At 56.0% G+C, this 24,446-nt stretch overlaps 3 protein-coding genes across 6 annotated transcripts in view; 2 read left to right on the top strand and 1 right to left on the bottom strand.

The window, feature by feature from the left end:
- Nucleotides 1-16,081, top strand: part of Ap3d1 (adaptor related protein complex 3 delta 1 subunit) — a 41,847-nt gene extending 25,766 nt beyond the window's left edge. The window contains exons 9-32 of the mRNA XM_004632695.3: nucleotides 105-154; nucleotides 1,317-1,366; nucleotides 1,919-1,967; nucleotides 3,063-3,208; nucleotides 3,489-3,637; nucleotides 3,730-3,960; nucleotides 4,908-5,139; nucleotides 6,037-6,182; nucleotides 6,568-6,709; nucleotides 7,201-7,272; nucleotides 7,829-7,904; nucleotides 8,025-8,227; nucleotides 8,653-8,726; nucleotides 9,152-9,326; nucleotides 10,019-10,096; nucleotides 10,396-10,503; nucleotides 12,084-12,236; nucleotides 12,385-12,432; nucleotides 12,713-12,902; nucleotides 13,278-13,366; nucleotides 13,499-13,584; nucleotides 14,181-14,302; nucleotides 14,584-14,663; nucleotides 14,988-16,081. Coding sequence (XP_004632752.1) covers nucleotides 105-154; nucleotides 1,317-1,366; nucleotides 1,919-1,967; nucleotides 3,063-3,208; nucleotides 3,489-3,637; nucleotides 3,730-3,960; nucleotides 4,908-5,139; nucleotides 6,037-6,182; nucleotides 6,568-6,709; nucleotides 7,201-7,272; nucleotides 7,829-7,904; nucleotides 8,025-8,227; nucleotides 8,653-8,726; nucleotides 9,152-9,326; nucleotides 10,019-10,096; nucleotides 10,396-10,503; nucleotides 12,084-12,236; nucleotides 12,385-12,432; nucleotides 12,713-12,902; nucleotides 13,278-13,366; nucleotides 13,499-13,584; nucleotides 14,181-14,302; nucleotides 14,584-14,663; nucleotides 14,988-15,083 — 2,845 coding nt within the window. The 3' untranslated portion in view covers nucleotides 15,084-16,081. The remainder of the gene's footprint in view (nucleotides 1-104; nucleotides 155-1,316; nucleotides 1,367-1,918; nucleotides 1,968-3,062; nucleotides 3,209-3,488; nucleotides 3,638-3,729; nucleotides 3,961-4,907; nucleotides 5,140-6,036; nucleotides 6,183-6,567; nucleotides 6,710-7,200; nucleotides 7,273-7,828; nucleotides 7,905-8,024; nucleotides 8,228-8,652; nucleotides 8,727-9,151; nucleotides 9,327-10,018; nucleotides 10,097-10,395; nucleotides 10,504-12,083; nucleotides 12,237-12,384; nucleotides 12,433-12,712; nucleotides 12,903-13,277; nucleotides 13,367-13,498; nucleotides 13,585-14,180; nucleotides 14,303-14,583; nucleotides 14,664-14,987) is intronic.
- Nucleotides 16,082-17,734: 1,653 nt separating this feature from the next.
- Nucleotides 17,735-21,632, bottom strand: Izumo4 (IZUMO family member 4). 3 transcript variants are annotated; one of them, XM_004632692.2, is made up of 10 exons: nucleotides 21,313-21,632; nucleotides 21,134-21,214; nucleotides 20,973-21,044; nucleotides 19,725-19,751; nucleotides 19,552-19,627; nucleotides 19,394-19,441; nucleotides 19,294-19,308; nucleotides 18,508-18,526; nucleotides 18,249-18,301; nucleotides 17,735-17,966 (listed from the first exon to the last, which is right to left on the bottom strand). In XM_004632692.2, the coding sequence occupies exons 1-10, from the start codon at nucleotides 21,524-21,526 to the stop codon at nucleotides 17,876-17,878; spliced, it is 696 nt and encodes a 231-aa protein (XP_004632749.1). In that variant the 5' UTR covers nucleotides 21,527-21,632; the 3' UTR covers nucleotides 17,735-17,875. The 3 variants fall into 3 exon arrangements, with proteins under 3 accessions (XP_004632749.1, XP_004632751.1, XP_023572875.1); XM_004632694.3 differs by having other exon boundaries at nucleotides 18,249-18,263; nucleotides 18,509-18,526; XM_023717107.1 differs by having other exon boundaries at nucleotides 17,891-17,966; nucleotides 18,249-18,263; nucleotides 18,509-18,526; nucleotides 21,129-21,214.
- Nucleotides 21,633-22,018: 386 nt separating this feature from the next.
- Mob3a (MOB kinase activator 3A) overlaps nucleotides 22,019-24,446 on the top strand; it is a 15,490-nt gene continuing 13,062 nt past the window's right edge. For both annotated transcript variants that reach the window (XR_002821418.1, XM_004632691.2), the window contains exon 1: nucleotides 22,019-22,112. The gene's annotated coding sequence lies outside the window, so the exon portion shown is untranslated. The remainder of the gene's footprint in view (nucleotides 22,113-24,446) is intronic.

Below are 24,446 nucleotides of genomic sequence, written 5' to 3'. Positions count from 1 at the left end.
GGGACAGTGACTGTCACCTGTGGTGGAGCTCCAGGGGGTGACCATGTTGCTGTCTGTGTCCCCACCGCATGCCTCAGCCTCACGCTGCTTCCCTCCCTCCCTAGCACGTCTGCCATGTCCCTTCTCTACGAGTGCGTGAACACTGTGATCGCAGGTGAGGCCCGTCCACGACTGCCCACGAGCAAGTGCTGTCAGGCAAGGGGAGGGGGCCTGGCCTGGAGTGCAGGAAAAAGCTGAACTGAGGCGCCACAGCTGGCCGGGCCTGCAGCCTACCCTGGAGTCAGGTGGCTACAGCCCCAGGCCTGTTTCCCACCATCCCTTGGTAGGTGTAGGGATCCATTGGTGGCCTCAGTGTGATCGGTTATACCCTGGGAGAAACGGCGGTGGCAAGAATAAGAAAAGGATAGACAAGAAGACAAAAGCTAGGCTAGGTGACTGGTCTGCCTGGTTGGCAGAGGAACCCACCAGCAAAACAAAACCAAGGTTTATACCTTTGCAAAGTTAGCAACACATGATATAAGGTTGCCTAGCAACTAATAGCTGACCTTAACCAGACAGGATGTTTATCTCAGGACTGAGATAGCTTGTTTACTTTAGGCACTGAGGCCTAGTCCCACCGACACACCTTTGACAGATTTTCCAGTTTCCATGGCTCCCAATATTGCGGTGTCCCTTCTTTCATGATGTACTCCTCATAGTGCAGTCCTGTCCTGGACCCCAGGTGAGGGCCATAGTCCCTCTGGGAAGCCCAGCTGCCCAGCACCTACCTGCCCTGGTGGTCACATGGGACACAACAAGCTGTAGCAATGTGAATGTCACCCAAGAGCTCACAGAGCTCCAGCATCTTGGGAAGTTTATGTATTTACTTTTGTATTTGTGTTTGGTCAGGTTACTCAGGCTGAGCTCAAATTTTCTATCCTCCTGCCTCAGTCTCCTGAGTACTAGAATTAGAGGTGTGTGCCACTATGCCCAACTAGGGTCTAAGGCTTTTATGAGGAGTACATCACCCCACTGCCCTACTTATGCCAACATCCTGGACTCTAGAGGCCAGCAGTAGCTGAGCATGAACCACACTGTTTGCATTGGGGTGTAGGCCCAGAGCCCCTTGCATCAAGCCAAGGTTCTCAGATGCCACTGGGGCAGCCACCTTCTGAGCACACCGCGGAGGCCTGAGACAGCTGTGCTTAGACACCACTTGGAAAGACCAGGCCTGGTTAAGAGGCCTTGGCTCCCGAGTGCTCCACTTGGGCAGGGGCGCGGGACGACAGGCTGCTGGCGGCCTGGTTCCTGGAGCTGACCCGCACCCTCTGTTTCAGTGCTCATCTCTCTGTCCTCCGGGATGCCCAACCACAGTGCCAGCATCCAGGTGCGTCCCAGGGCCAGCCAGAACCTGCTGTGGGTAGGCACAGGAACACGGAGGGAGTAGCTGCCCACACCAGCAGAGGTCCTGATGCTTCTCCTGCCCGCTCCCTGCGGGCACTTCTGTGACCCCTGCTCTGGAATTAGCTGAGGCACTGTAGGTGTCACTGGCTCATCATTCAAGAGAGCTGTCCATTTTCCCTGAGCCTGTGACATTTATACAAAGCCTCATCCCTGTCGGGGGGAGCTCCCTGATGATCCAGGGACCAGTAAAATGGTCACTTCCATGCTTAGTCTAATTACACAAGTAGGGACAGTCCCTCTCCCTCCCTGGAGCACACAGCCTGCCCACCACAGGTGTCCCCAGTCACCACAGCAACACTCTTGATTTGTCCTTCCTGGCATAGTTATACCGAGCAGGTCCAGAGGGGACAGCCTAGGCCACGCTCTAGTCCCCACCCTGCAGTTTGAAGAGCCTGGGCCCTGGGGCAGGCCCAGAGGAGATAGACTTCACATTTGTTCTTGGAGGTTGTAACCCAGAAGATTTTCCTTTTTTCAGCTCTGTGTTCAGAAATTAAGGATACTGATAGAAGACTCCGATCAGAACCGTAAGTTGTCCTAGCAGCCCCACGCGCTCGTTTCCCATGGTCCATAGCCTTTGTGGAATCGGAAGGGAGACTGGAGCGTGGTGATGCCTGGCTATCCTTGTGGGGGGAGGGGATGGGGATGGAGGCTGTGTGTGCTTGTCTCTGGGGACACAGGGCTCCATGGAGCTTAGCCAGGACACTGCACAGACAGGTCTAAGCAGTGAGCAGAGCCATGCTGAGATTTGATATGTCTCTGTCCCCATCAGGCAGGATGAGTGCGTGTGGTAGCCCTGGGCAACCCTGCTGGGCTGTCTCCGTGCCTTGTCTGGGCTGAGCCTGTGCAGAATGTAGCTCAGGGCTGCCTCCCAGCCAGAGGGATGTATCCAGTGGCCGCTTTGAGTCCCTGCCTTTCAAGTTGGCATGAGATCACAAACTCTTCTCTGGGCCCTGGGGCAGACCCGGAAGAGATGGGGGCCAGGGAACAAACATCCCGCCTCGGGGGCGCCACAGTCTGCCTAACAACTGCTCACCTCTATGTCCCATTGTGGCTGATCCAAGGATGGGTGGATCTGTCCCCTGGGGTGGGACCTCATCAGAGGAACCCAGGCTGTGCCTTGAGGTGCCTGGTCTCCAAGGCTTGATGCCTCAGGTTTAGCTCCGCTGTCCTTTAGGGGCCAAATGTGGGCTACGCAGAGTAGACTTAAGGGTGGGGGACCTGAGACCCACACAGTGCCTGAGGCCCTCATGGGGTGTGAATCTTTCCCTGTGCTGGATGGCGAGAAGGGTGGCAGTAACTAGCAAGCACTGTCACACTCTGGGTAAGTGGATGGGAGTCCAGGAGGGCTCCTGCGAGTCGAGACTGGTGGTCTTCCCTGGCTTGCCTAGTACCTGCTTCTTCCACTGCCCCCTGGAGAGACCTGTTTGTGGACCGCGCTCCCCAGGGGTGCGGTGCACAGCCTCTGTCCAGGTCTGTAGGGGACACATCCCAGTTGCTCCCTGGTTCTTGGGCTAGGCAGCAGCCAGCCGTGGTGCCAGGATCTCCTGTGCAGCCCATGCGGTCCTGTGGCACTGGTATCCCACTGTCCCAGGGCCCACAGCCTCTCGGTCTCCCCACAGTTAAGTACCTGGGGCTGTTGGCCATGTCAAAGATCCTGCGGACGCACCCCAAGTCCGTGCAGTCCCACAAGGACCTCATCCTGCAGTGCCTGGACGACAAGGACGAGTCTATCCGGCTGCGAGCCCTCGACCTGCTCTACGGGATGGTGCGCCCGGCCCCGCTTCTCCCTCCTTAGGTCTCGGTCTCCCGAGTCCCCTCCTGGGCAGGGTTGGTCAGCAGGCGGCTGGGAGCCCCTGGGGCCAGCAGAGGGTCACCTGCCTCAGGCTGACCTGTCCTAAGGCCCTGTGTGGACTGGGGTGTGGTGGGGCCGAGGCCTGCAATGGCTGACACACCAGCTGACCTTCCTGTGGCCTGTGCTCCTTGGGCATCTTGGACTGAGGAGCACACGTCCCTCGGTGCCAGCCCCTTACCTGCTGTGTCCCCAGGTATCCAAGAAGAACCTGATGGAGATTGTCAAGAGGCTGATGACCCATGTGGACAAGGCTGAGGGTACCACCTACCGCGATGAGCTGCTCACCAAGATCATCGACATCTGCAGCCAGTCCAACTACCAGTACATCACCAACTTCGAGTGGTCCGTGCCTGTCACATCGCACCGGTCCCCACCTGGGTGGGCGGTGCCACTGTACTTCTGTGGGCACTTCTCATGGCTCCCTCCACTGGCAGGTACATCAGTATTCTGGTGGAACTGACAAGGCTGGAGGGGACCCGCCATGGCCACCTCATCGCTGCACAGATGCTGGATGTGGCCATCCGTGTGAAGGCCATCCGCAAGTTCGCTGTGTCCCAGATGTCCGCACTGCTCGACAGCGCCCACCTTGTTGCCAGCAGCACCCAGCGGAATGGGATCTGTGAGGTGCTGTACGCCGCTGCCTGGATCTGTGGGGAGTTCTCAGAGTAAGTGGCTTCGGGAGCCCTGACAGAGGGACCAAAAGAAGGGACACAGTGTCTGACCACACTCACCCAGGGCCCGGCCCAGCAGGCAGTGTGGGGTCCACTTCCTAACCCTGGCGCTCCTGGTCACACACTGCCCAGTCCTGGCTACTGTGCCTGTTACAACAGGACCTGCTGAACACAGCGAGGGCGCTCTGTCTCTGGAATCCCAGAGGCCCGGTCCAAGGCGCGGTCCTGCCATTGTGCTAAGGGGAAAAGTTTAAAGATAAACAGTTTTTAGTCACAAAAGAACAAATCAAAAAGCAAACTAGGTTACATGAGTTCATTGCCTGTAGTCACTGGGCCTTTTCTTATTTATTTTATTTTATTATTATTTTCAGTGAGGGGCTCCCTATGAAGTACAGGCTGGCCTTGAGCAGCTCACTTTGTAGCCCAGGCTGGTCTGTCTTTCTTTTTTTTTTTTTTTTTGGCAGAACCAGGGATTGAACTCAGGGCTTTGCACTTGCCAGGGAAGTGTTTATGTGCTTATTCCACTGAGCCATCTCCCTGGCCCTCTCCAGGCTGGTCTTGAACTCACAGCAGTCCTCCTCCTCAGCCTCCTGAGTGCTGGGATTACAGGCATGCGCCACCACACCTGGTTCCCTTTGCCTTTCTGACTCCCCTGCCACAGTCCTGGATTCCTACACAGTCTGCCCTGGGGTTGGTTGGGGTTTCCTATGTCTTTTCTCTGCCCCTTTCCTGCCCAGCTGCTCCAAAATGGGCATGTCTATGCGTGTGCTCTTCAGTCAAGTCCACTTCGTTGGTCACTTATTTCTCCTGGCTCTTGAGTCCTGTCTGGCCCTGCACCTGTTCAGGCAGCAGAACTCTCAAGGTGGCGCTGTGGTGCAGAGCCCCAGGTCCCTTCCTCAGTGTCCCGCTAGGGAGGCCTCACCGTGGCCCCTGTCCTCCAGGCATCTGCAGGAGCCCCCCCAGACCCTGGAGGCCATGCTGCGACCCAAGGTGACCACGCTGCCTGGCCACATCCAGGCGGTATACGTGCAGAACGTAGTGAAGCTGTACGCGTCCATCCTGCAGCGTCGAGAGCAGGCGTCGGAGGCCGAAGCGGCACAGGAGGTGACACAGCTCATGGTGGAGCGGCTGCCACAGTTCGTACAGAGCGCTGATCTGGAGGTGCAGGAGCGGGTGAGCAGGGTCTGCGTCTCTGACATGGCCTGTTGTCCCCTTTACACACAAATGAAGCCATTGTTATAGCTATGCCCCACTGAATTTTAGGTGTCTTAGTAGGGTATTGGTTTGATCAGCCTGGGCAGCAGTCTCAGAAATAACCATGGGTGCTGGGGGTGCTATTCCTGTCCTGGGATATCTGGGCTAAGAGACAGCAGGCAGGTGAGAGCTTGGGGTTTTATCCTCTATGTCAGGGTGGTGGTGCAAAACAGAGGTTCTTAGCAAGCTGGTCTGCCCACCCACCAGCCTTAGGCAGGTTGGCTGCTTGTCCAGCCCAGGGAAGAGAGCAGGTATAGTACTGGCCAGTGGGTCAGTGGGGAGGCCCAGCCCAGAGTGTGCCTGCCCATTGTGGTCACTTTCAGCATGTGGTCACAAGCCTGTGGCACTGTCGTATTGGGCCGTGTCCCAACATGAGTCAGACCTGCACAGAGATAGAGTGGCCAGAGGCATTCCCCACAGGAGGTGGCACTGTGGACATGGCAGACTCGGTGTGGGGTGTTTTTACTAGAGCAAGCTCCCTCTTGTCACAGTCCCCAGTAGACTTGTCCCTCTCCTCCTGTCTAAAGTGACAGAAGCAAGCTAGGCGTTGTGATGCACACCTGTTATCCCAGCACTTTGGATGCCTAAGGCTGGAGGGTAACAAGTTCAAGCTGATCCTGGGCAACTTAGCAAGACCTTTTCTCAAAATAAAAAGAAGTTGGGGTACAGCTCATTGAAGAGACCTTGGGTTCCATCCCCACAATGCAAGGTGAAGAAAAGGAAGAAGACAGCACTAGAGATTGGCTAGATCTCTGGCCAGTGAGGGCTGCCATCCCTGGGACCCTGGCTAGCCGAGTAACCCCCATCTCTCTGCAGGCGTCCTGCATCTTGCAGCTGGTCAAGCACGTGCAGAAGCTGCAGGCCAAGGGTGTGCCCGTGGCGGAGGAAGTAAGCGCTCTCTTTGCTGGGGAGCTGAACCCAGTGGCCCCCAAAGCCCAGAAGAAAGTGCCAGTCCCCGAAGGGTGAGGACAGAGAGCCAGGGCAGGGGCCAATGGCTATAGCATGCTGAATGCGTCCTGTGCCAGAAGTGGCAGTGGGGAGGTGGGACTGGCTGGTGAAGGGCCTGCGCCCGTGCTCACCAGGCCCTGAGGCCAAGCTCCACAGGTTCCAAGGCTCCGTCTGGCCCTGGTGTGACCTCACGGGATGCCAGCATTCCTGCATCTCCAGGTCTGCACTAAGAGGCAGTAATATCTCTGCCTTGACTGGCCGCATGGCTAATGGATGTGGGGGTCAAAGTGTCACACAGTTGAGCACATGGTGGCTGCCACTAAGGCAGATGCTTCAGGTTGTGCTGCTATGACAGTGCTCTGTTGCTGAGTGGCTCTGTGACCTCCCTGTCCGGTACAGTCTGGACCTTGACGCCTGGATCAATGAACCACCCTCAGACAGTGAGTCTGAGGATGAGAAGCCCAAGGCCATCTTCCATGACGAGGAGCAGAGGCAGGCCCGGCACCGCCACCCTGAAGTAGATGAGGAGGAGCTGGCTCGGGTAAGTGGTACCATGGCCTCGTGCCCTCCTCCCCCCTCATCCCACAGATTTTGGGGCAGTGTCCAGTCCCTGTGCAAGCTCCCGAGCCCACACCTGCACAAGGGCTGTCACATCAGGGTTTTGTGTCCTGCCATCCTCCTAGGCAACCTGCCACCCATGCCTCCCAAATGACCTCATCTTAGCTGCTAGTAGGCAACGATTCAACCCCATGCCATGTCCGAGAAGCCCCAAGGAGGGCAGGGATGAAAAGGAGCACCAGCTGCCTTTGGACCCCACTGTAGTCTCCTCTGTTCCGGGAGAGGTGTGGCTCCTTGCCCAGTCAGGCATTGTTTGGATGAAAATGGTCACCCACCTCCTAGTGTGAATCTTCTCCTGACACCGCCTTGTCCCTTGGAGCCTGAGGCTCTGTGTCTGGCAAAGCCCTAGACCCTCATCCCATACCAGCATGTGAGGAGCTGTCAAAGGAGTTCATGTGGCTCTTGTCCCCACAGCGACGAGAGGCCCGGAAACAGGAGCAGGCCAACAACCCCTTCTACATCAAGAGCTCCCCCTCCCCACAGAAGGTGAGCTGCCACCATGCTTTTGGAACAGCACCACAGCCACCCCAGCCCTGGCCACTTGTCTGGTTTGACAAAGTCAGGCAGTGTCCACTGTCTTCAGGAGACCTCCACCCAGCTGCCCCCAGGAGGTACCACCTCACAGCAGCCTGTGCCCTTGCAGGCACCCTAGGTCCCTTATGTGCCCATTGTGTCCAGCTTTCAGTAGGTCCTGGAGTGGGCAGAGGTCAAAGTGAGCAGGTAGGACCTTGGAGAACCTCTGGACCCTACCAGCACTTGGCTGACCGCTCTTCCCTCCCCCACCCCAGGCCAGGCTGACTGTGGCTCAGACTCCATCACTGTCCCAACTTGAAGAGCAGGGTACAGATGGGAAAGCTGGCAAGAGCTCTGCCCCCTCTCTGCAGCACACCTCACTCTGGTGTTCCACCCCAGTGACAATTTCCCTATCCTTAAGGGTGTAGACAAAGATGTGCCGTGTTCTTGGCTCCTGGCAGGACACGCCTTCCCATGCCCCGTGTGCCCAGGAGTCTGGGCACCAGTAACGCCCACATTGCTCTCGCAGCGGTACCAGGATGCGCCGGGAGTGGAGCACATCCCTGTGGTGCAGATCGACCTTTCTGTGCCCTTGAAGGTCCCAGGCAAGTGTCTGCTGGTACCTAGTTACCCCTGAGTCCTGTGGGTTGTGGGGCTTCCCTATCTGTCCCCGTCCCCAGTGGTGGCTCCCACCTAGTGGTGTGACTGGCCACATGTCCCCACAGGCATGCCCATGTCCGACCAGTATGTGAAGCTGGAGGAGGAGCGTAGGCACCGGCAGCGACTAGAGAAGGACAAGAAGAAGCGCAGGAAGAAGGAGAAGGAGAAGAAGGGCAAGCACCGCCGCCACAGCTCGCTGCCCACTGAGAGCGATGAGGATATCGCCCCTGCCCATCAGGTGGACATTGTCACCGAGGAGATGCCCGAGGTCAGTCCTGCCTGGATACCGATGTGTCACCCTTGTGTTACGTCCTCATCCAAAGCTGCTTGCCCCTTGGACAGTGGCCAGTTTTCCCTGGCTGGATGGGATCAAGGAGAGGCTACAGGTCCAGAAAGCTCAGCAATTTAAGCACCTGCCTGGCAAGTACAAGGTCCTGAGTTCAATCCCCAGTACAAAAAAAAAAAAGAGGAAAGGCTACCAAGCCAGCCTGATCTGTATCCCCTGCACAGTGCTCTCAGCCCCAGTGCAAATGACAATAGGTGACACCTTCAGGCAGAGCTGCCCACTGCCTGCCTTGGCACACAGAGCTGACCGCTCTTGGCAGCTGTGCCTGGAACAAGGAGCGGGAAGGGGATGCTGGCAGGACCCCGTTGTGGTGCTAACTGGGCCCTGGTTCTTCCCTGTCCTCTCAGAACGCTCTGCCCAGTGACGAGGATGACAAAGACCCCAATGACCCATACAGGGCTCTGGACATTGACCTAGACAAGTAAGTGAGGGGCAGGCAGTCGTGCTGATGCCCCCACGGTGGCCACGGGTGGGTTGCGTTCAGGCCAGGGCTTACGCTAGAGCATGCTGAGGCGGGCAGTGATGTCCATGCCGAGATGCTGGTGAGGGCTCTTGAGTTCTTCATCCTGGGAACCAGGGAATTCCCCAGGCCTTGGGGAACAGAGTAGCCCTGCAGAGGATGAGGCCGACTCAGCCAGGCATTGGGGACTTGGGGAGATGGCAGATCCTGTGCTCCTGTCCTGTGCCCACTGTCCAAGGGGCAAGCAGCTCTGGATGGGGATGTGATACGAGGGTGACACATCTGTACCTGGGCGGGACTGACCTCGGGCATCTCCTTGGTGACACCTGACGTGTGCCCTGTGGCCTCGCACATCCATCTGATGACCAGCCCCACCCTGTCCAAAGGCCGTTGGCAGACAGCGAGAAGCTTCCTGTTCAGAAACACAGAAACGCCGAGACCTTGAAGTCTCCTGAGAAAGAGGATGTCCCTGTGGTAGAAAAGAAGAGCAAGAAACCCAAGAAGAAAGAAAAGAAGCACAAAGAGAGGGAGAAAGAGAAGAAAAAAGAGAAGGAGAAGAAGGTACACAGTGCTGGGCTGGGCCTGGTCCCACCCTGCTACCTCCTTGGGTTCCTGGGTGGCTTAGGACAACGCAATCACTAACAGGACAAGGGCCACCATGAGTCAGGTCCGTAGCTGGTGCCCGCAAGGCTCACAGAAGAGTAGGAGCCCAAGCTCCAGGCAGGGGTTCAGCCGTAGGTACCCAGGGCATTGTAGTAAGCATCTGCCTACAGCTTTTATCTGGAGGCACTGGGTTTGGTTTGGTTTGGTTTGCGGAACCGGGGATTGAACTCAGGCCCTTGTACTTGCCAGGGAAGCACTTATTCCACTGAGCCATATCCCTGGCCCCAGGAGGCACTGGGGTTTTAAGGAGCCACAAAGTGGCCTTGTGGCCTTGCTCAGCAGCAGCCTGACTCCCCAGCACTGTCCACACAGCAGCCCTCCCCAACCAGCACTCAGCCATCCTCATGGGCCAACGTGCAGGCTGTCGCTGGCATTTTGGCTGTGGGAAGCAGCACGTGTTGTGTGGATCCGTGGGTGGACTGCGAACACAGTGGCCAGGGATGTTGATTATAAGAACAGCCAGTTGTGGGCCTAGTGGGACAGCCAGGAACAGGAAGGGCAGCATTATGAGGCCAGAGCTCTTCTGTCCCTGTCACTTGCCCTCTCAGAACAGTCCTCCTCCTGCTGAAATGGTCTTCCTATGATTTTAGGCCGAGGACTTGGATTTCTGGCTCTCCACCACCCCACCCCCTGCCGCTGCCGCTGCCCCTGCCCCCATCCCATCCACGGTAAGAGCTGGCAGACATCCCACTTGGGCACCAGGTGGGTGGGCACTGCCCTGTTGGTCCTGTGTGCAGGTCCAGAGCCCAGCACTGTGGAATGTCCTTGCCAGGCTGGCGCTCCCAGCCCTTCTCCTGGTTTCCTGATACTCCCATGGGACCCTGCAGTTGGCCAGGGCCCACTGAGGCAGAAAGGGCAGCCAGCCAGGGCTGCTGTCCACAAGCTCCTTCAGGCCTGCTGGGGTGGTGTTCAAGGCCGCTTTTCTCCCATCGAGCCATGAGCCCCCGACCCTCTCGGCCCCCTGCAGGAAGAGCTCAGTGTAAATGCAGCCACCGCCTCCGAGGACACCTGTGAGGGACCCAAGGGAGAAGAGGCAGAGGACGAGGACTATGGCACAGAGCAGGACCCAGAGAGGGTGAGGACCTCAGCAGGTGGAGGGATGTGGGCAGGGGGCAGGCTCACAGAGATGGCCCTGCTGTCTGTGCCCACAGGGCCAGACCCCACCACAAGGCAGCTGCTCATACCCTGTGCGGAAGGGCCTCTTCTCAGGGGCCCTTTATGCCACTGTTATATTCATGGTTATATATATATATATATATATATTGCGGTGTGGGTTTTGGGTTTGTTTCCTTTTTTTTTTTTTCTCTTCTTTTTCGTACTGGGGATTGAACTCTGGGCCTTGTGCATGCTAGGCTAGGCAAGTGTTTGCTTTTGAAAACAGGATCTTTCTATATGGCCCAGGCTAGCCTTGAACTCACACCTCAGTCCCCATATGCTTTATAAGTATGTTCCACCATACCCAGTAGACGACAGCCTTTTTAAAATGATTTGCTCAGCCCCAGATCCCTGGGTGCCCCTGTGGCCGGAAATGGGTGTGGTGGCTCACACCTGTAATCCCAGCACTTGGGAGGGTGAATCAGGAGGATCTCTGCAAGTTTGAGACCAGCCTGGGGGCTACAAAAGTGAGCACAAACCAGCCAGAACTGCATAATGAAACCCTGCCCCCCCCCCAAAAAAAAAGTATGGTTTGGAACCAGGGATTACAGTTCAGCGGCACAGCACCTGGCTGGCAAGCGTGTGGCCCTCAGTTTGATTCTCAGTACCAAAAATAAAATGTATGAGGGCCAGCAAGATAGCTCAGCAGACTAAGCGCCTGCTTTGGCAGACACAGGGACCAGGGTTCAATCCCCGGTCCTGTGTGCCGAGCTGGTCCCGTCCCTGGGGCACACTGAGCCAGCAGGTGGCATGGTGGCACATGCCTGTAATCCTAGCACTGGGGAGACTGAAAACAGGAGGATCACTACAGATTCATTCTGTGTAGTGAGACCCTGTGGACCCCATACTAAATATATTTTTTAAAAAATAGTTGGGAGTATGGCTCAAAGGAATCTGGTATACAAACAATATATATGGACGGTAGCATTTAGCATAGTAACAGTCTTATAAAGCTATCATCTCCATGTAATTCTAATTCCAAAATACACTATATTAAAAAAAAAATACACTATATAAAGAAGCCCCATGTGTCCCCTCCTCAGCCCCAGTCCTCTGAGTCCACGTCCTGTCTCTAGAGTGGCCTGTCCTGAGCATTTCTTGTCCATGGAGCCCACGCTGTGCATCCCCAGTGTCTGACGCGCTCACCCAGCACGGCAGCCTCATGTTCCCTGAGCCAGAGCCCGTCCCCCTTCGACTGCCTTGCACTTCTGTGCCCTCACCCCTTGCCAGTGGTTTTCTTCCCTCTGGAGTGTGACTGGGGCAAGTAGGAGGTTACCATGCTGTCCTCCCCGGCCCCTCTTTCCTGAGCAACACCGGTTCCTACCACTGACCTGGCCTGGAGGGGGCAGGGCTGAAGACCTCTGGTGCTGCCATCCCTCTGCACCCCTTGCCTTGATGTCTTGGGTCCCCACAGCCCCTCCACATGACATGAGGGGAAGCGAACGCTGGGATGTTGCGCCCAAAGAGAAGTCTGGGACTTGAGCCCACCTCTTCCTGTAGAAATCCTCCAGGCATAAGAAGAAACACAAGAAGGAGAAGGCAGAGAGGCCCAAAGATAAGAAGAAGGTTAAGAAGAAGCAGCCAGAGCCCGAGGAGGAAGCGGCAGCTGCCAGGCTGGTGGACAATGGCGCCGCAGAGGAGGAGCCCATCCCGGTGAGCCCCCCAGCCCCTTCCAGCTGTGCTCAGCTGGCCGGCCCGCAGGGTCCTGGAGTTCGCAAGGCTGCTGGATCTCACCCCCGAGCTTGTGCAGTGCCCGGGCCTTGGGCCTTGTCACACAGCTGGTGCGCTATCTTCTCCCTAGCCCATGTCCAGCTACTGCCTCCTCGCAGAAAATTCCTACATCAAAATGGTGAGTGAGACCCACTCTACAGAAGGACCTTGAGGGGCTGGCGGCCACCACAAGGGTTCCCGAGGCTCCTGGACATCATCCCTGGGCGCTGTCACCCCAGCACCACCCAGACCCAGCCGTGCTTCTGGCTGTCTCATCACGGAGGCCCCGCCCTGGGCCCCTCCCTCTCCCACACTGAGCAGGACGGCTGTTAGTGCACTGCTCACTGGCGATGAGCCCCCATCCCAGCCAGTCCCTGGGCTACCCTCACCCCACTGACCCCATGCCCTGCGTGGCACAGACGTACGACATCCAGGCCAGCCTGCAGAAGGACAGCCAGGTCACTGTGTCCGTCATCCTGGAGAACCAGAGCAGCAGCTTCCTCAAGAACATGGAGCTCAACGTGCTGGACTCGCTCAACACTAAGATGGCCCGGCCGGAAGGTTCCTCCGTGCACGATGGGGTCCCTGTGCCTTTTCAGCTGCCCCCAGGTGAGTGCAGGTTCCTTTCTTTTTCTCCATTGTCCCCTTAGTCCTGGGACAACTCTGAGAACACAAACATCAGGCCTCATTGCTGCTCTCTGAGAGGCACAGTGACCTTGGCGTGTTGCAGTCAGGACCCCTGCCAAGGCTCTGAGCATTCTTCATCCAGGATAGTCTCACTGATCAGACAGGGTTGGGACCAGGTCTCAGCCTATCTGTAGGCGTCAGAAGCCTCATGTTCCTGCCCCTGTATCCCTGGCACTGTCTGGGCCTTGAACCCAGCTTCCCATCAGCTACGGGATTTGAAAACTGGCCCTGGAGACAGACCGTGGCGGCCCGGCTGGACATACTGTAGCTCAGGCCCGCGCTTTCTCATGCCGCCAGGTGTCTCCAATGAAGCGCAGTTCGTGTTCACCATCCAGAGCATCGTCATGGCCCAGAAGCTTAAGGGCACCTTGTCCTTCATTGCCAAGGTTCGTGCCATAGAAGCCATAGCCCCGCCAGCGCATGTCCCTTTCACCCTACACCGTGGGTGCTGCGCTTTCCCAGGGGCAGTGAGCGTCTCCCTGGGGGCCTCGTGCTCAGCCACCTCTGCTCCCTCGCAGGACGCCAACGGGGCCACACATGAGAAGCTGGACTTCAGGCTGCACTTCAGCTGCAGCTCCTACCTGGTCACCACACCCTGCTACAGGTAAGTGTGTGACTTCACAGCCCCGGTGGCTGAGTCCAGGGCGGGTCCCAGCTTCCGTGGCTTCCCAGGGTGGCTTCTACTCATGCCCTCACAGGGCTGTCCCTGTGCACATGGGTGTCCTGGCTGCTTAGCAGGGCACCCACTCTTGTAACCTCCTTTTGCCTCGGTGATTTTATTTTTGCCAATACAAGGGATTGAATTTAGGGCCTTTGCACTAAGCTATATGCCCAGCCCTTTTAATTTTTTTATTTTGAAACAGGGTCTTGCTAAGTCACTTAAGATACCCTGGCTGGGCTCAAAACTCACCTTTTGCCTCAGTCTCCCAGATGCTGGGAAAATGGGCCTGTGACAAGTGCCTGGCTCCTCAGCAGCCCTTTTAGAGCCCTAATTCCAAATGCAGTTACATTCTGAGGCCCTGGGATAATGGCTTCAGTGCAGGGTCTTTTGTGAGGACACAGTGTAGTCCATACCATCGCACAAGACTTGGAGACCTTCCAGGCCCCACGTATACAGGATGGGCTCCTCCACCCAAGCTCCCCTGGGGGCCATGTCTGGGTCCCATCTATTGTCACTTCAGTCCTTTGTCCTTCCCACAGCGATGCCTTTGCCAAGCTGCTAGAGTCTGGAGACCTGAGCATGAGCTCCATCAAAGTTGACGGGATCAGTATGTCTTTCCAGAACCTTCTGGCAAAGATCTGTTTTCACCACCATTTTTCTGGTAAGGAGTGTGACACAGTGGGTCCTGCACATAGCATTCATACTCGGGGTCCTCAGCTAGCCTGGCTTGTCTCACAGACCCCACCTGGGCCCAGGCTGCCATCCCTCCATTCTTGGTACTGGGAATTGAACTCAGAACCTTGTGCTTGCTGTGCAGGTGCTTGTGCCACTAAGTTATATCCCCAACCCTTGCCAGGACAGTGGCATGGGAACAGTACACAGGACAAAGAGGCCTGCTTAACTTGGCCCGCAGCCTGGGGCTCAGTGCTGGTTCCCTTGCAGTGGTGGAGCGAGTGGACTCCTGTGCCTCCATGTACAGCCGCTCCGTTCAGGGCCACCACGTCTGCCTGCTGGTGAAGAAGGTTAGGACCTGGGCCCTGCCCCAGGGCTCTGGCTGGGAGGGAGCCAGGCTCACGGCACTGGGCCATTAGGGACACTGGCTTCTTGGTGAGGTGGGTGGCCTGTGTCCACGCTGGGAGGAGAGATGAGCGTAGTGCACTTTGTCACTTGTCTCATCTCAGGGATCACTGGGTGATGGTACCCCAGAAAGCACCTAAGAACGAAAGCCAGAACAGGCCGGAGCCACGGCTCAAGGCAGGGCAGTAAAGACATGCAGAGCCAGTGGAGAGGCTCAGCAGGGACGCGGAGGCGGGAGGCGGGGCAGCCATACCATGATTCCCCACCAGGGCGAGCACTCGGTGTCCGTGGACGGCAAGTGCAATGACTCCACACTGCTGAGCAACCTGCTGGAGGAGATGAAGGTGACGCTGGCCCAGTGCTGAGAGTCACCGAGCCTCGCGGAGGACGCCCCTGTGGGCAGGTGCACAGACATGCAGATGGGCACTCCTGGCCTCTTTGTCCTGTGTACTGTCCCATGTCACAGCATTAATTCCACCGTCGTCCACTGTGCAGACACCCGAGGTCCGTGTTGCTTTGACATATCTTAGTTTGGTTGTCCACCGTCTTTCTGGAGGCCCTGGCCAGCCCCTCAGCAGGGCTCCCCCAGCTCTGCCACAGGGGCCCAAAGGGAGCAGTAAAACCCCCGGGCCGGGACCTGATGGGCACCAGGGTGCTCCGCAGACAGGGCAGGGCTCTTGGAGCCCCTGCTGGCTGCTTTTGCCCCAGCCGTCCTGACCGGTGGCATCTGCAGGAAGGTGATAAGTGACTGTCACTGAGCTGCTGTCCCCTGAGCCTGTGGTGGCATTATCCACTGTCCGTGTGCTTGGGGGCTGTTGGCCCCCAGGTCCAGGATCCGGCCACAGGCTCAGCCATGCAGAGTTGCTGGCAGAGGGCGGGGGCCCTGGTTCTCTCATTCACAGAAGCAGGTCTGTGAGGGCTGGTGGGGGTGTGGGCAGTACTACACGGCTCCCTGCCCCAAGCTCATCATCAGTGCACCACAAGGCTTGTGTCTTTGTGACGTCCAGGTGGGACTGGGAGTGCCATAGGGGAGGACGCAGCTGCTGTGTCCCCTGGCCGGATCCCAAAACGCCATCTCCAGTGCAGCAGCCGCTGGCAGGGTGAGAACCCTTCCAGTCTCTCCAGACTTTCCTCAGAGATGATGCTGTCAATGGCGTTCTACCTGTTCCTTTTGATGACAATTGTCACTTTAGCATGTAGAGTAATCTATTACAGAATCCTGTGCTGTGATTCTAGAACTCTGAAATTGTATGATGTGTTACATAATTATTTGCTATTGACATTCCCGTATAAAGAAAAAAGACATATCACACTGCTGTAATGATTTTTGTGTCAAGATGATCAATAAAGTTGCAGAACAGATGCTTGTGTGTCATTTCTTCTGCCTGTCCCAGGCACCACGCGTGCCCTCCACTGAGCTCAGCACCCAGCTTGGGATCGCAGGGTGCTGAGCGACTGTGGCTCCTGCCCCACCCTGGGGGCACTGTGGCCTGTACTGCCTTTCGTGGGAACCCTGGGCTCCAGGCTCTGAGGGGAGGCACAAGATTAGAGGCTACAAAGGGCCATGGTAGGGGCCCGGGAGATGGCTCAGTAGGATAAGCGCTTGACTGGCAAACGCAAGGATCTGAGTTCAATCCCCAGTTCCGCAAGAAAAAAAAAGGGCCATGGGAGAGTCAGGGACAGTTAGAAAATCATCTTGGGGGCTGGTGAGATGGCTCAGTGGTCTAAAGCACCTACTTAGAACAAACTAAAAGCACAGGGACCGCGGTTCAATCCCCCAGCACCACATGCCAGCCAGCGCCACCCCCTGGTGGGCTGAGCTGGCCACACACACACACACACAAATAAAAAAATTAAAAAAAAAAAATCATCTTGGTTACCAGAAGACAGGCCCACAAGCCTGACATGTGGCCCATATTTATAATACCAGCCTTCACGGGCTGATGCAGGAGGATCACCAAGAGCTCAAAGCCAGCCTCAGCTACATAAACAAGTTCAAGGCCAGTCTGGACGAGTGAGACCCTGTCTCAAAAACAAAGATAGGTCTAGGAAACAAGGGCCAGTTGAACCCATTCTGGAAAACCACACTGGCTGAAAACCACCCAGAGGCCTTTCTGTTCTGACCCCTTCCCTTCTGGTACCCCAGAACTCAGCGTTGGTTGGTAGCAGCACGGATGTGGTGCATCAGTTCTGCTGCTGGTGGAAGCTGAGGGCAGTGCTGGCGTGTGTGGGGCAGTTGCCCTTCCAGGCTGTGGCAGGCAGGGAAGCCCTGAGGAGCCTGCTGCATGTTGGTCTACATAATGCCTACACCTCCCAGGATTCCTGGCAGAAGAGTACCAGATGAAATCTCCCAAGCAACCCCTTAGATGAAATGTTATTTTTCTGGCAGAACCAGGGATTGAACTCAGGCCCTTGTGCTTGCCAGGGAAGTGCTTATTCCACTGAGCCATCTCCCAGGCCCCAGCAAGCAACCCCTTCGTATTGACAGCATCATCTCTGAGGAAAATCTGGAGAGACTGTAAGTGTTCTCAGCCTAAAGACAGCCAGGGAACCACCCAGCTGAGGTCACAGAAAATGAAAGACCAGGCCGGTATGCCAGGCACTCACTTATTCCCCCTCTGCCACTCTGTGGATCTGGGCCACGGCTGATCAATGTTGGTGCCCCTAAGAAAAGATGTTTGGGGCCCAAGTTTACTCTCTTAGCTCAGGCCCATTTTAAGTGACTTGAACACCATATTGAAAGCTGGCCTGGCTTTACCCAACCACAGACCCCTTTCGTGTTAACAAAAAGAATTATTGGCTGGATGTGGTGGCACATGCCTGTCATTGTAGCTATCTGGGAAGCTGAGACAGGAGGATCACAAATTCAAGACCAACTTAATGGTAATGTAATGAGATCCTGTCTCAAGGGTGGCTCAGTGGTGACCCCTGGTTCCATCCCTCTTCTGGCGGCACAAGAACTGTCTGTCCATGAGAAATGTCAGGCATTTTAATTATAAATGACCTGGTGGCCCTACCTGGAGCTAATGCTATACACAAATCCGCACCCTGCCCTGCACCAGCCCAGCTTGGCCCCTCTAGGGGTTGGAGGGGACCCAAGGCAGAGGAAGGCGGGTTCAGGCCAGCTGAGTCCTGGTCCCCAGAGTGGCAGCTCCTGTCAGTGCTGGGTCAGACACTCCGAGGCATTCTCCAAGGTCAAGTTGGCCAGGTGCTGTGGCTCCAGACATGAAATGCTTGGTGCTATCAGGCTGTGGGGCATGCGGTAGGTAGTCTCAGGCCTTCCTCCCCTGGCTGGTCTCTGAAGAGCATCCCTGGGCCTCCTCCCAGCTGGGATGTGTGGTCCTGTGCATAGCTGTGTCCCCGAGAAAGTACCATGTGGGATCCCCTACTGTCCCTCATGACCCAGGTGCCCCGGACGGGTGGGGCATGAAGAGGTCTGCGGCAAAGTGGCCAGTGGCTTGGGATCTCTGGTTTGGTGCTCCCCAACCCAGGGCCATCTGCTTCTCTGTGATGTCCCTCTGGTCACTCACAAGGCTGGGGTGGCTCTGTGTGTCCCAGGCGAGATGATGCAGGAGGAGAAAGAGGGCGTGTTTGCTCATGCGATGACCACACGGGTGTTTCACAGGTGCAGTGGCAGAACGGTGGCCAGCAGTCCCAGGCACACAGAGATCCCATTCCACGGTGTTCACCCTACCCAACACCTGCACCTATCTGCCCCCACTGACCCAGGGGACCCCAAAGCACCCTTTCCCCAACCTCCTACTACCCTCCTCAGAAGGCCAGGCCTTACCTCATTCTGGTGTCCTGTCTGAAAGATACATGGGGTTCAAGTCAGATCCCCAGCTCTGCAGTCCAGGCTGTGTCCCTGGTTCTTAAGCTCTTCCTCTGGGGCATTGACCACATTTCTCTCAACTCAAGATAAACTAGACCCCATTTTTTTTGTCTGGTACTGGAACCCAGGGCCTTCAAGCTGAGCTACATCTCCAGCCCTTTTTTTAAAGACAGGCTCTCGGGCTGGGGAGATGGCTCAGTGGTCTAAAGCACCTACTTGGAACAAGCTTAGCAAAGCACAGGGACCACGGTTCAATCCCCCAGCACCACATGCCAGCCAGCCCCGCCCCCCTGGTGGGCTGAGCTGGCCCCCACGCGCACACACACACACACACACACACTAAATAAATAAATAAATAAATAAATAAATAAATAAATAAATGTAAAAAAAAAAATTTAAAGACAGGCTCTCACGAAGTTGATAAAGTGCTCAGACTGGGCTTGAACATGTGAGGCACCTGCCTTAGCCTCCTAGACTGCTGGGATGACAGGCAGCCTGCTTGGGTAGACTAGACTTTCTGGGGACACACTAGCTAGATGCTGTCCCCCTCCAGCTGGGCTCAGAGCCCCTGAAGGAAGGGACTGGCACCTGCCTCCTCTACTTGGACAGGATAAGGTCCTGCCCCTCCACTGTACCTCTGCAGGCCCTGGGACCGCCTCCAACACCACAGACCCCTGAGGTACTCACACACAGACACACTGCCCCTGACAAAACTTTTGTTGGATTGGAAGGTGGGGACTTACTTGTGCCAATTAGATCTGCAATGATAGCAGGTTTGAAGTCAGGACAAAGAGGCCTCAGTCAGTGTCCCCTTGTGTGACTGCCCAAAGACCCCCAACTCACATGTAAACAAGAAGGCCCCGCACAGCATTCTCCCACTGTGCCGAGGACCTATGAGGACAGAGGGTTGCAGGTGGCAATGCCCACTGGGCCAGGCCCCACCCTGCCCAGCACTGAACCCAGAGCCTGCAGTGCAGGCAGGGCTGGTGCCCGAGCCCTACTCGCAGTTGTAGCCAAAGCAGACGACGTGCGAGTTAGAACAGTTGTGACAGGAGATGGTCTCATACTGGAAGATCCCTGCAAAACATCAGAGTCAGCAGCAGGCTCCCTGGGGCCTCTGGGCTAGGCCACCACTGCTTACTCTGCCCCTCAGCCTGGACCACATCTCACTCACCACAGTGACGCTGACAGTCGATTCGGCCTGTGGGGCACAGGATAAACATTTTTTGTTTTTTCAAAATATTGACTGAACCCAGGGCGCCTTTGCACTGAGCTATATCCCCAAAATATAGTTTTTGAGTCAAGAAATTGCTGGGGCTGGCACGATAGCTCAGTGGACAGTAACTGCTTAGGAAAGTGCAGGGACTTGAGTTCAATCCCTGGCACCACATGCTATCTCAGCCCCGCCCCAGGCACACTGAGCTGGCCCCTAAGACCAGGTGTGGTGGTGCACGCCTATCATCCCAAAGATAGGGAGGCTGAACACAGGAGAATCACTGAGCTGTGCAGTGAGGCCCTGTACCAAGTACACTAAAAAAAAGAGAGAGGGGCCGGGGACATAGCTCAGAGGAATAAGTGCTTCCCTGGAAAATGCCAGGGCCTGAGTTCAATCCCCGGTTCTGCCAAAATAAATAAATAAATAAATAAATAAATAAATAAATAAATAAAATAAAACAAAAAGAGAAAAAAATTGCTAAGACACTAATTTTTTCAGGATGGGCCCTAATAGGTGATCTTTCTGCCACAGCCTCCTAGAATGTTGGGGCGACAGGTGTCCACCATGCCCAACTAAGGATGGCATCTTTTGTTTTGGTCATTTGGAGTCAGGGTTTCACTATGCAGTTCGTGTGTGTGTGTGTGTGTGTGTGTGTGTGCGCGCGTGCACGCTGGGAATTGAACTCAGGATTTTATGCTTGCTAGCCAGGTGCTGTGCCACTGGGCTATATCCTGGGCCCTCACTCTACAGTTCCAACCTTGAACTCACTTTGTATCCTACATGGCCCTTAAACTAACAGTGACCCTCCTGCCTCAGCCTCCCCAGTGCTGGGATGACAGGAATACACCACCATACCTGGCTACATGACACCTATTTACCAGACCCAGACTCAGCCCTGGCTTTGCCCAGTCTCAGGGTCTGTCCCTCAGCTACATGGGGAATGGGTACACTGTGAATTGGGTTTCACAGTCCAAAGGGAAAGGGGTCCCCAAGATGGACTCCAGAGTGGAGGAGGGGAGTTGTAACACCCCCAGGCCCTGTAGGGGATTCGTTTGGCAGGTGCCAGGGAGATTTTGGCATCTGTCCTTTCCCCCTCTGCCCAAGGAGGGCGGCTCCCAGCTCTGAGTCCTGGTCCCTACCATCACCCTACTCTGTGGCTCCTGACACCCTCAACTGGCGCTGGACAGCATCCCCTCTTCAGCTCACTTTTGATGATGGCGTTCTGGATGAGTTGCACCTGCTCGCGGAAGATGGCTCGCAGCTCATTAGGGAAATACCCTGATGCCAAAGGCAGGAGGAGGAGATCAGACAGGTACGACAAAGGTGGGCAAGGTAGGCGGTCCCTGCCTCAGCGTCCCGCACCTTACCAGGGAAGTACATCTTTCCCTGGTACAGCTGATCCATTTTGAGGTACACAGTTCTCGCCACCTGGTCCAGATTCTCCCGGGCTGCGGGTGGGAGGGGCAGGAGGAGGCCGGTGAGGCGCCCCGCTAGGCCCGGGTCCGGTAGGACCGTGGGGCCTCCCCACTTGGGGTTCCACTCTCACTGATTTCCGCCGGGATGGCCAAATGTAGCTCCCTCATTGTGTCCTGGCTCCAATCGGTGAGCAGAGCCCCCGACACGGGGATGTCACCCACCCACCAAGACTTGAGGTTCACGTGGTGGCGGTAGAAGGAGAACTTCTCAGAGAAATTATTATGGCAATGAAGGCAGCCACGGGCGAGCGTGGCAGTCAGCCCCAGGCACAGCAGTAGCGCCATGGCCCACCCTCGCCTGCCGACAGACAACCAACGGTGGCTGCCCGCGCCACACCCCTCCGTCCCCACCAACTAACGGCGTCGCCTCGGGCCCAGGGCTTTGCCCTTGTCTTGCCGGGCAAATCTAACCAGGCCGCGGTCTCTAAGGGCAACCGACGACGCCACCTCAGCCCTGAGGTTCCGCCCACGAGGTGTCACTCACAGAGAAGGCTCCACCCCCATTTTGTTCCACTTCCGATATCACTTCACGCATGCGCCAACAAGGAGCGCCAGCTCCGCCTTCTGGGTCGGCCCCGCCTATCTACACACAAAGTAACAAGCTCTGCCTACCTGTCTCCACCAACTAATAGGAAGTCAGCAAATTAGGTGGTTGCTAGGCAACGAGAGGGCGGCCTAGCGGGCCCGGCCCTCGCTCTGGACCAGCACCTCCAGCGCCCCGCTTTTATTCGGATACGGATCCTTTAAGGAAAGTAGGCCCGGCGCGCGGGTGCGGCCGAGGCGTGGCCTTTGCAGAGTCCCTCCGCGAACGGCGGCTGGCGCGGGCATCCTGAGACCTAGGCGAAGGCGGCGAGCGGCGTGAGGTGACAAGGTGGGTGGCGGGAAGATGAAGGCGGGCAGCGGGTGTGATCCCGGGACCCGTGCAGGTCGGGCCTTCCTCAGCATCTCTCGGAGCTAGGGCCACAGATCCGGCATCCCGCATGCTCGCTGTGGGGCCTCTTACCCTGGCCCTAGAGCTTGAGTTTGTTTAATAGTTCGTTGAAGAGAGCCGGCCGTGGTGGCGCACGCTTGTAATCACAGCACTTAGGAGGCTGAGAAGGCTGAGGCAGGAAGTTGATTGTGAGTTCGCGACCAGCCTGGGCACAAAGTGGGCTAAAGGTCAGCCTGAACTGAATAGCGGAGATCTTGTCTTTAAAAAAAGGAAAAAGAGGCAGAGGAGATCACAAACAAAACAGATCCCAGAGAAAGCCCATGTAAATTTTTCTTTTCAGTTTATTAGACAGGGTCTTGTGTAGTTTAGGCTGGCCTGGAACTCACTGTGCGGCCCAGGATGGCCTCGAACTCATGGCGATCCAACTGCGTCAGCCTCCCCAGTGCGCCACACCCCTACCTGACAATTTTTTTATTTTTTTATTTTGAGGCAGTGTCTCTCTGAGTTGCCAAGTTGCCCTGGATGGGCTGGAACTTGTGGTCCTCCTGCCTCAGCCTCCCAAGTGCTGGGATGTCATGAGTCTGCCACAGAGATCTGCTGACCTTTGCTTGTTTGGGAGGTGGGCAGTGTCCAGCCCAGTAGAGGTCTTGGTACCCCCGCTCTGCAGAAGAGCAGTTGCATGAGGCCCCCAGAACTGGAACCCCATCCTCTCCACTCCCATCGCGTTCAGCAAGGTTTTAACCTGTGAGACGAGACTCTTTCCCCTCTTGCTCAGGGAGATTCACTGTCCTTTCAGGCTAGCTTTTTTTTTTTTTTTTTTTCCTTCTTCTTTTCACCACGCGATTTGCCAGATGCTTGTGTTTTGGGGTTTCTGAAGCAGCACAGGAGATTTGGGGAAAGGGGAACTATATCAGAGAGAAGAAGGCGGGAGACCTGGGCGGGTGAGGTGCTGGGGACCGGGGAGCTTGTTTGCACCCGCCTGGCTCAGTCGGTTATTAGAACTCATTGACCAGTTGGCTGAGCATGGTGAGCTCTGGACAGCTCCAGCGAGTCCCGCAAGTCCCTGTCCCTGCTCCCCAGGGTCCTTCCCTGGAGCCAAATCACACCCACCTCCAGCTACACCTGCACCTCAGCATCTTTCTCCCTCTTTTTGGTACTGGGGATTATTAACCCATGGGCATGAGCAACATCCCCAACCTTTTTTTATTTGGGGACAGGGTCTCAGGAATTTGCCTTGGATGAAATGGAACTTGTAATCCTCCTGCCCCGGCCTCCCTGAGGACTGAGTTCTAAACTCTCCCCCTTCATGAAAAACAAAAGCTGGATTTTTTTTCATTGTGTTATTTTGTGCATCTGTGTATTTGATGCTAGAAATCTAAAGCAGGGAAGAACATTATGCTAGACTCTCAGAAGGGTTTTCTTTGTTTTTTTGTGGGGTGTGTGTGTGTGCGATTGAATTTAGGACCTTGTGCTTGCCAGCCAGGCAAGGCCATCTCCCCCGGCCCTGTCTGTAGGTTTTTAAAACCACTATTTCAGTTTCTGAACTTGGGCACGTTTTCATATTTTAATAACGTGCACTGGTCTGTGTCATGTGTAAAAAGTCCCTGGCCCCAGAGCCTCTGAAAATTCTGCTTTCTGTTCCCTGTGAAGAGCAGTCCCATGTAAACCGGTGCAGAATTCCCCAAGGCCGGCCCCCTTGTTGTGGGAAGTTCTGGGCTTTCCCCACTGGTGGGCGTGGCTCCCGCTTTCCTGGAATTCAGGGGTTCAGATGCTTTAACCAGAAAAGGCAAGTCCCACTTAAGGCAGAGGGCTGCACTCCAAGCCCTAAAGAGGATGTGCTTCCGCTTTCTCAGGGCCACCACACCCTGCCTCCTCCGCTTCCTTTTTCTCTTTTGCAGCCCCAGGGCCAGGGCACCGGACAGAGCTGCACACCAACCCCTATTCTTCTTTGGATTTTCACAGAATGACTTTTTCTTCTCTGCTCAGACCAGGAAACTAAACGTCTGTTTATTATAAAGATCCCTTCCCACCCACCCCCCCCCAAAAAAAAGATTCCCAAATTAGCCAGGGGTTGGATGGTACATGCCTGTAATCCCAGCACCCCAGAGGCTGAGACAGGAGGATTACAAATTGTAGGCCAGCCTGGGCAATGTACCAAGACCTTGGCTTAGAATAAATAAGGGCTGAAACGTAGCTCCCTTAGAAGCCCCTTGCTTCATCCCCAGTAAATCTTACGCCACCAAAACACTCCTGATATCCACAGGAGTTTTTTTT

This window comes from Octodon degus, unplaced genomic scaffold (assembly GCF_000260255.1).
Source record: "Octodon degus isolate 3935 unplaced genomic scaffold, OctDeg1.0 scaffold00050, whole genome shotgun sequence".
Taxonomy (NCBI): Eukaryota; Metazoa; Chordata; class Mammalia; order Rodentia; family Octodontidae; genus Octodon; species Octodon degus.
The sequence above is the reverse complement of the archived record's forward strand: the minus strand, read 5'-3'. Positions and strand labels throughout refer to the sequence as shown.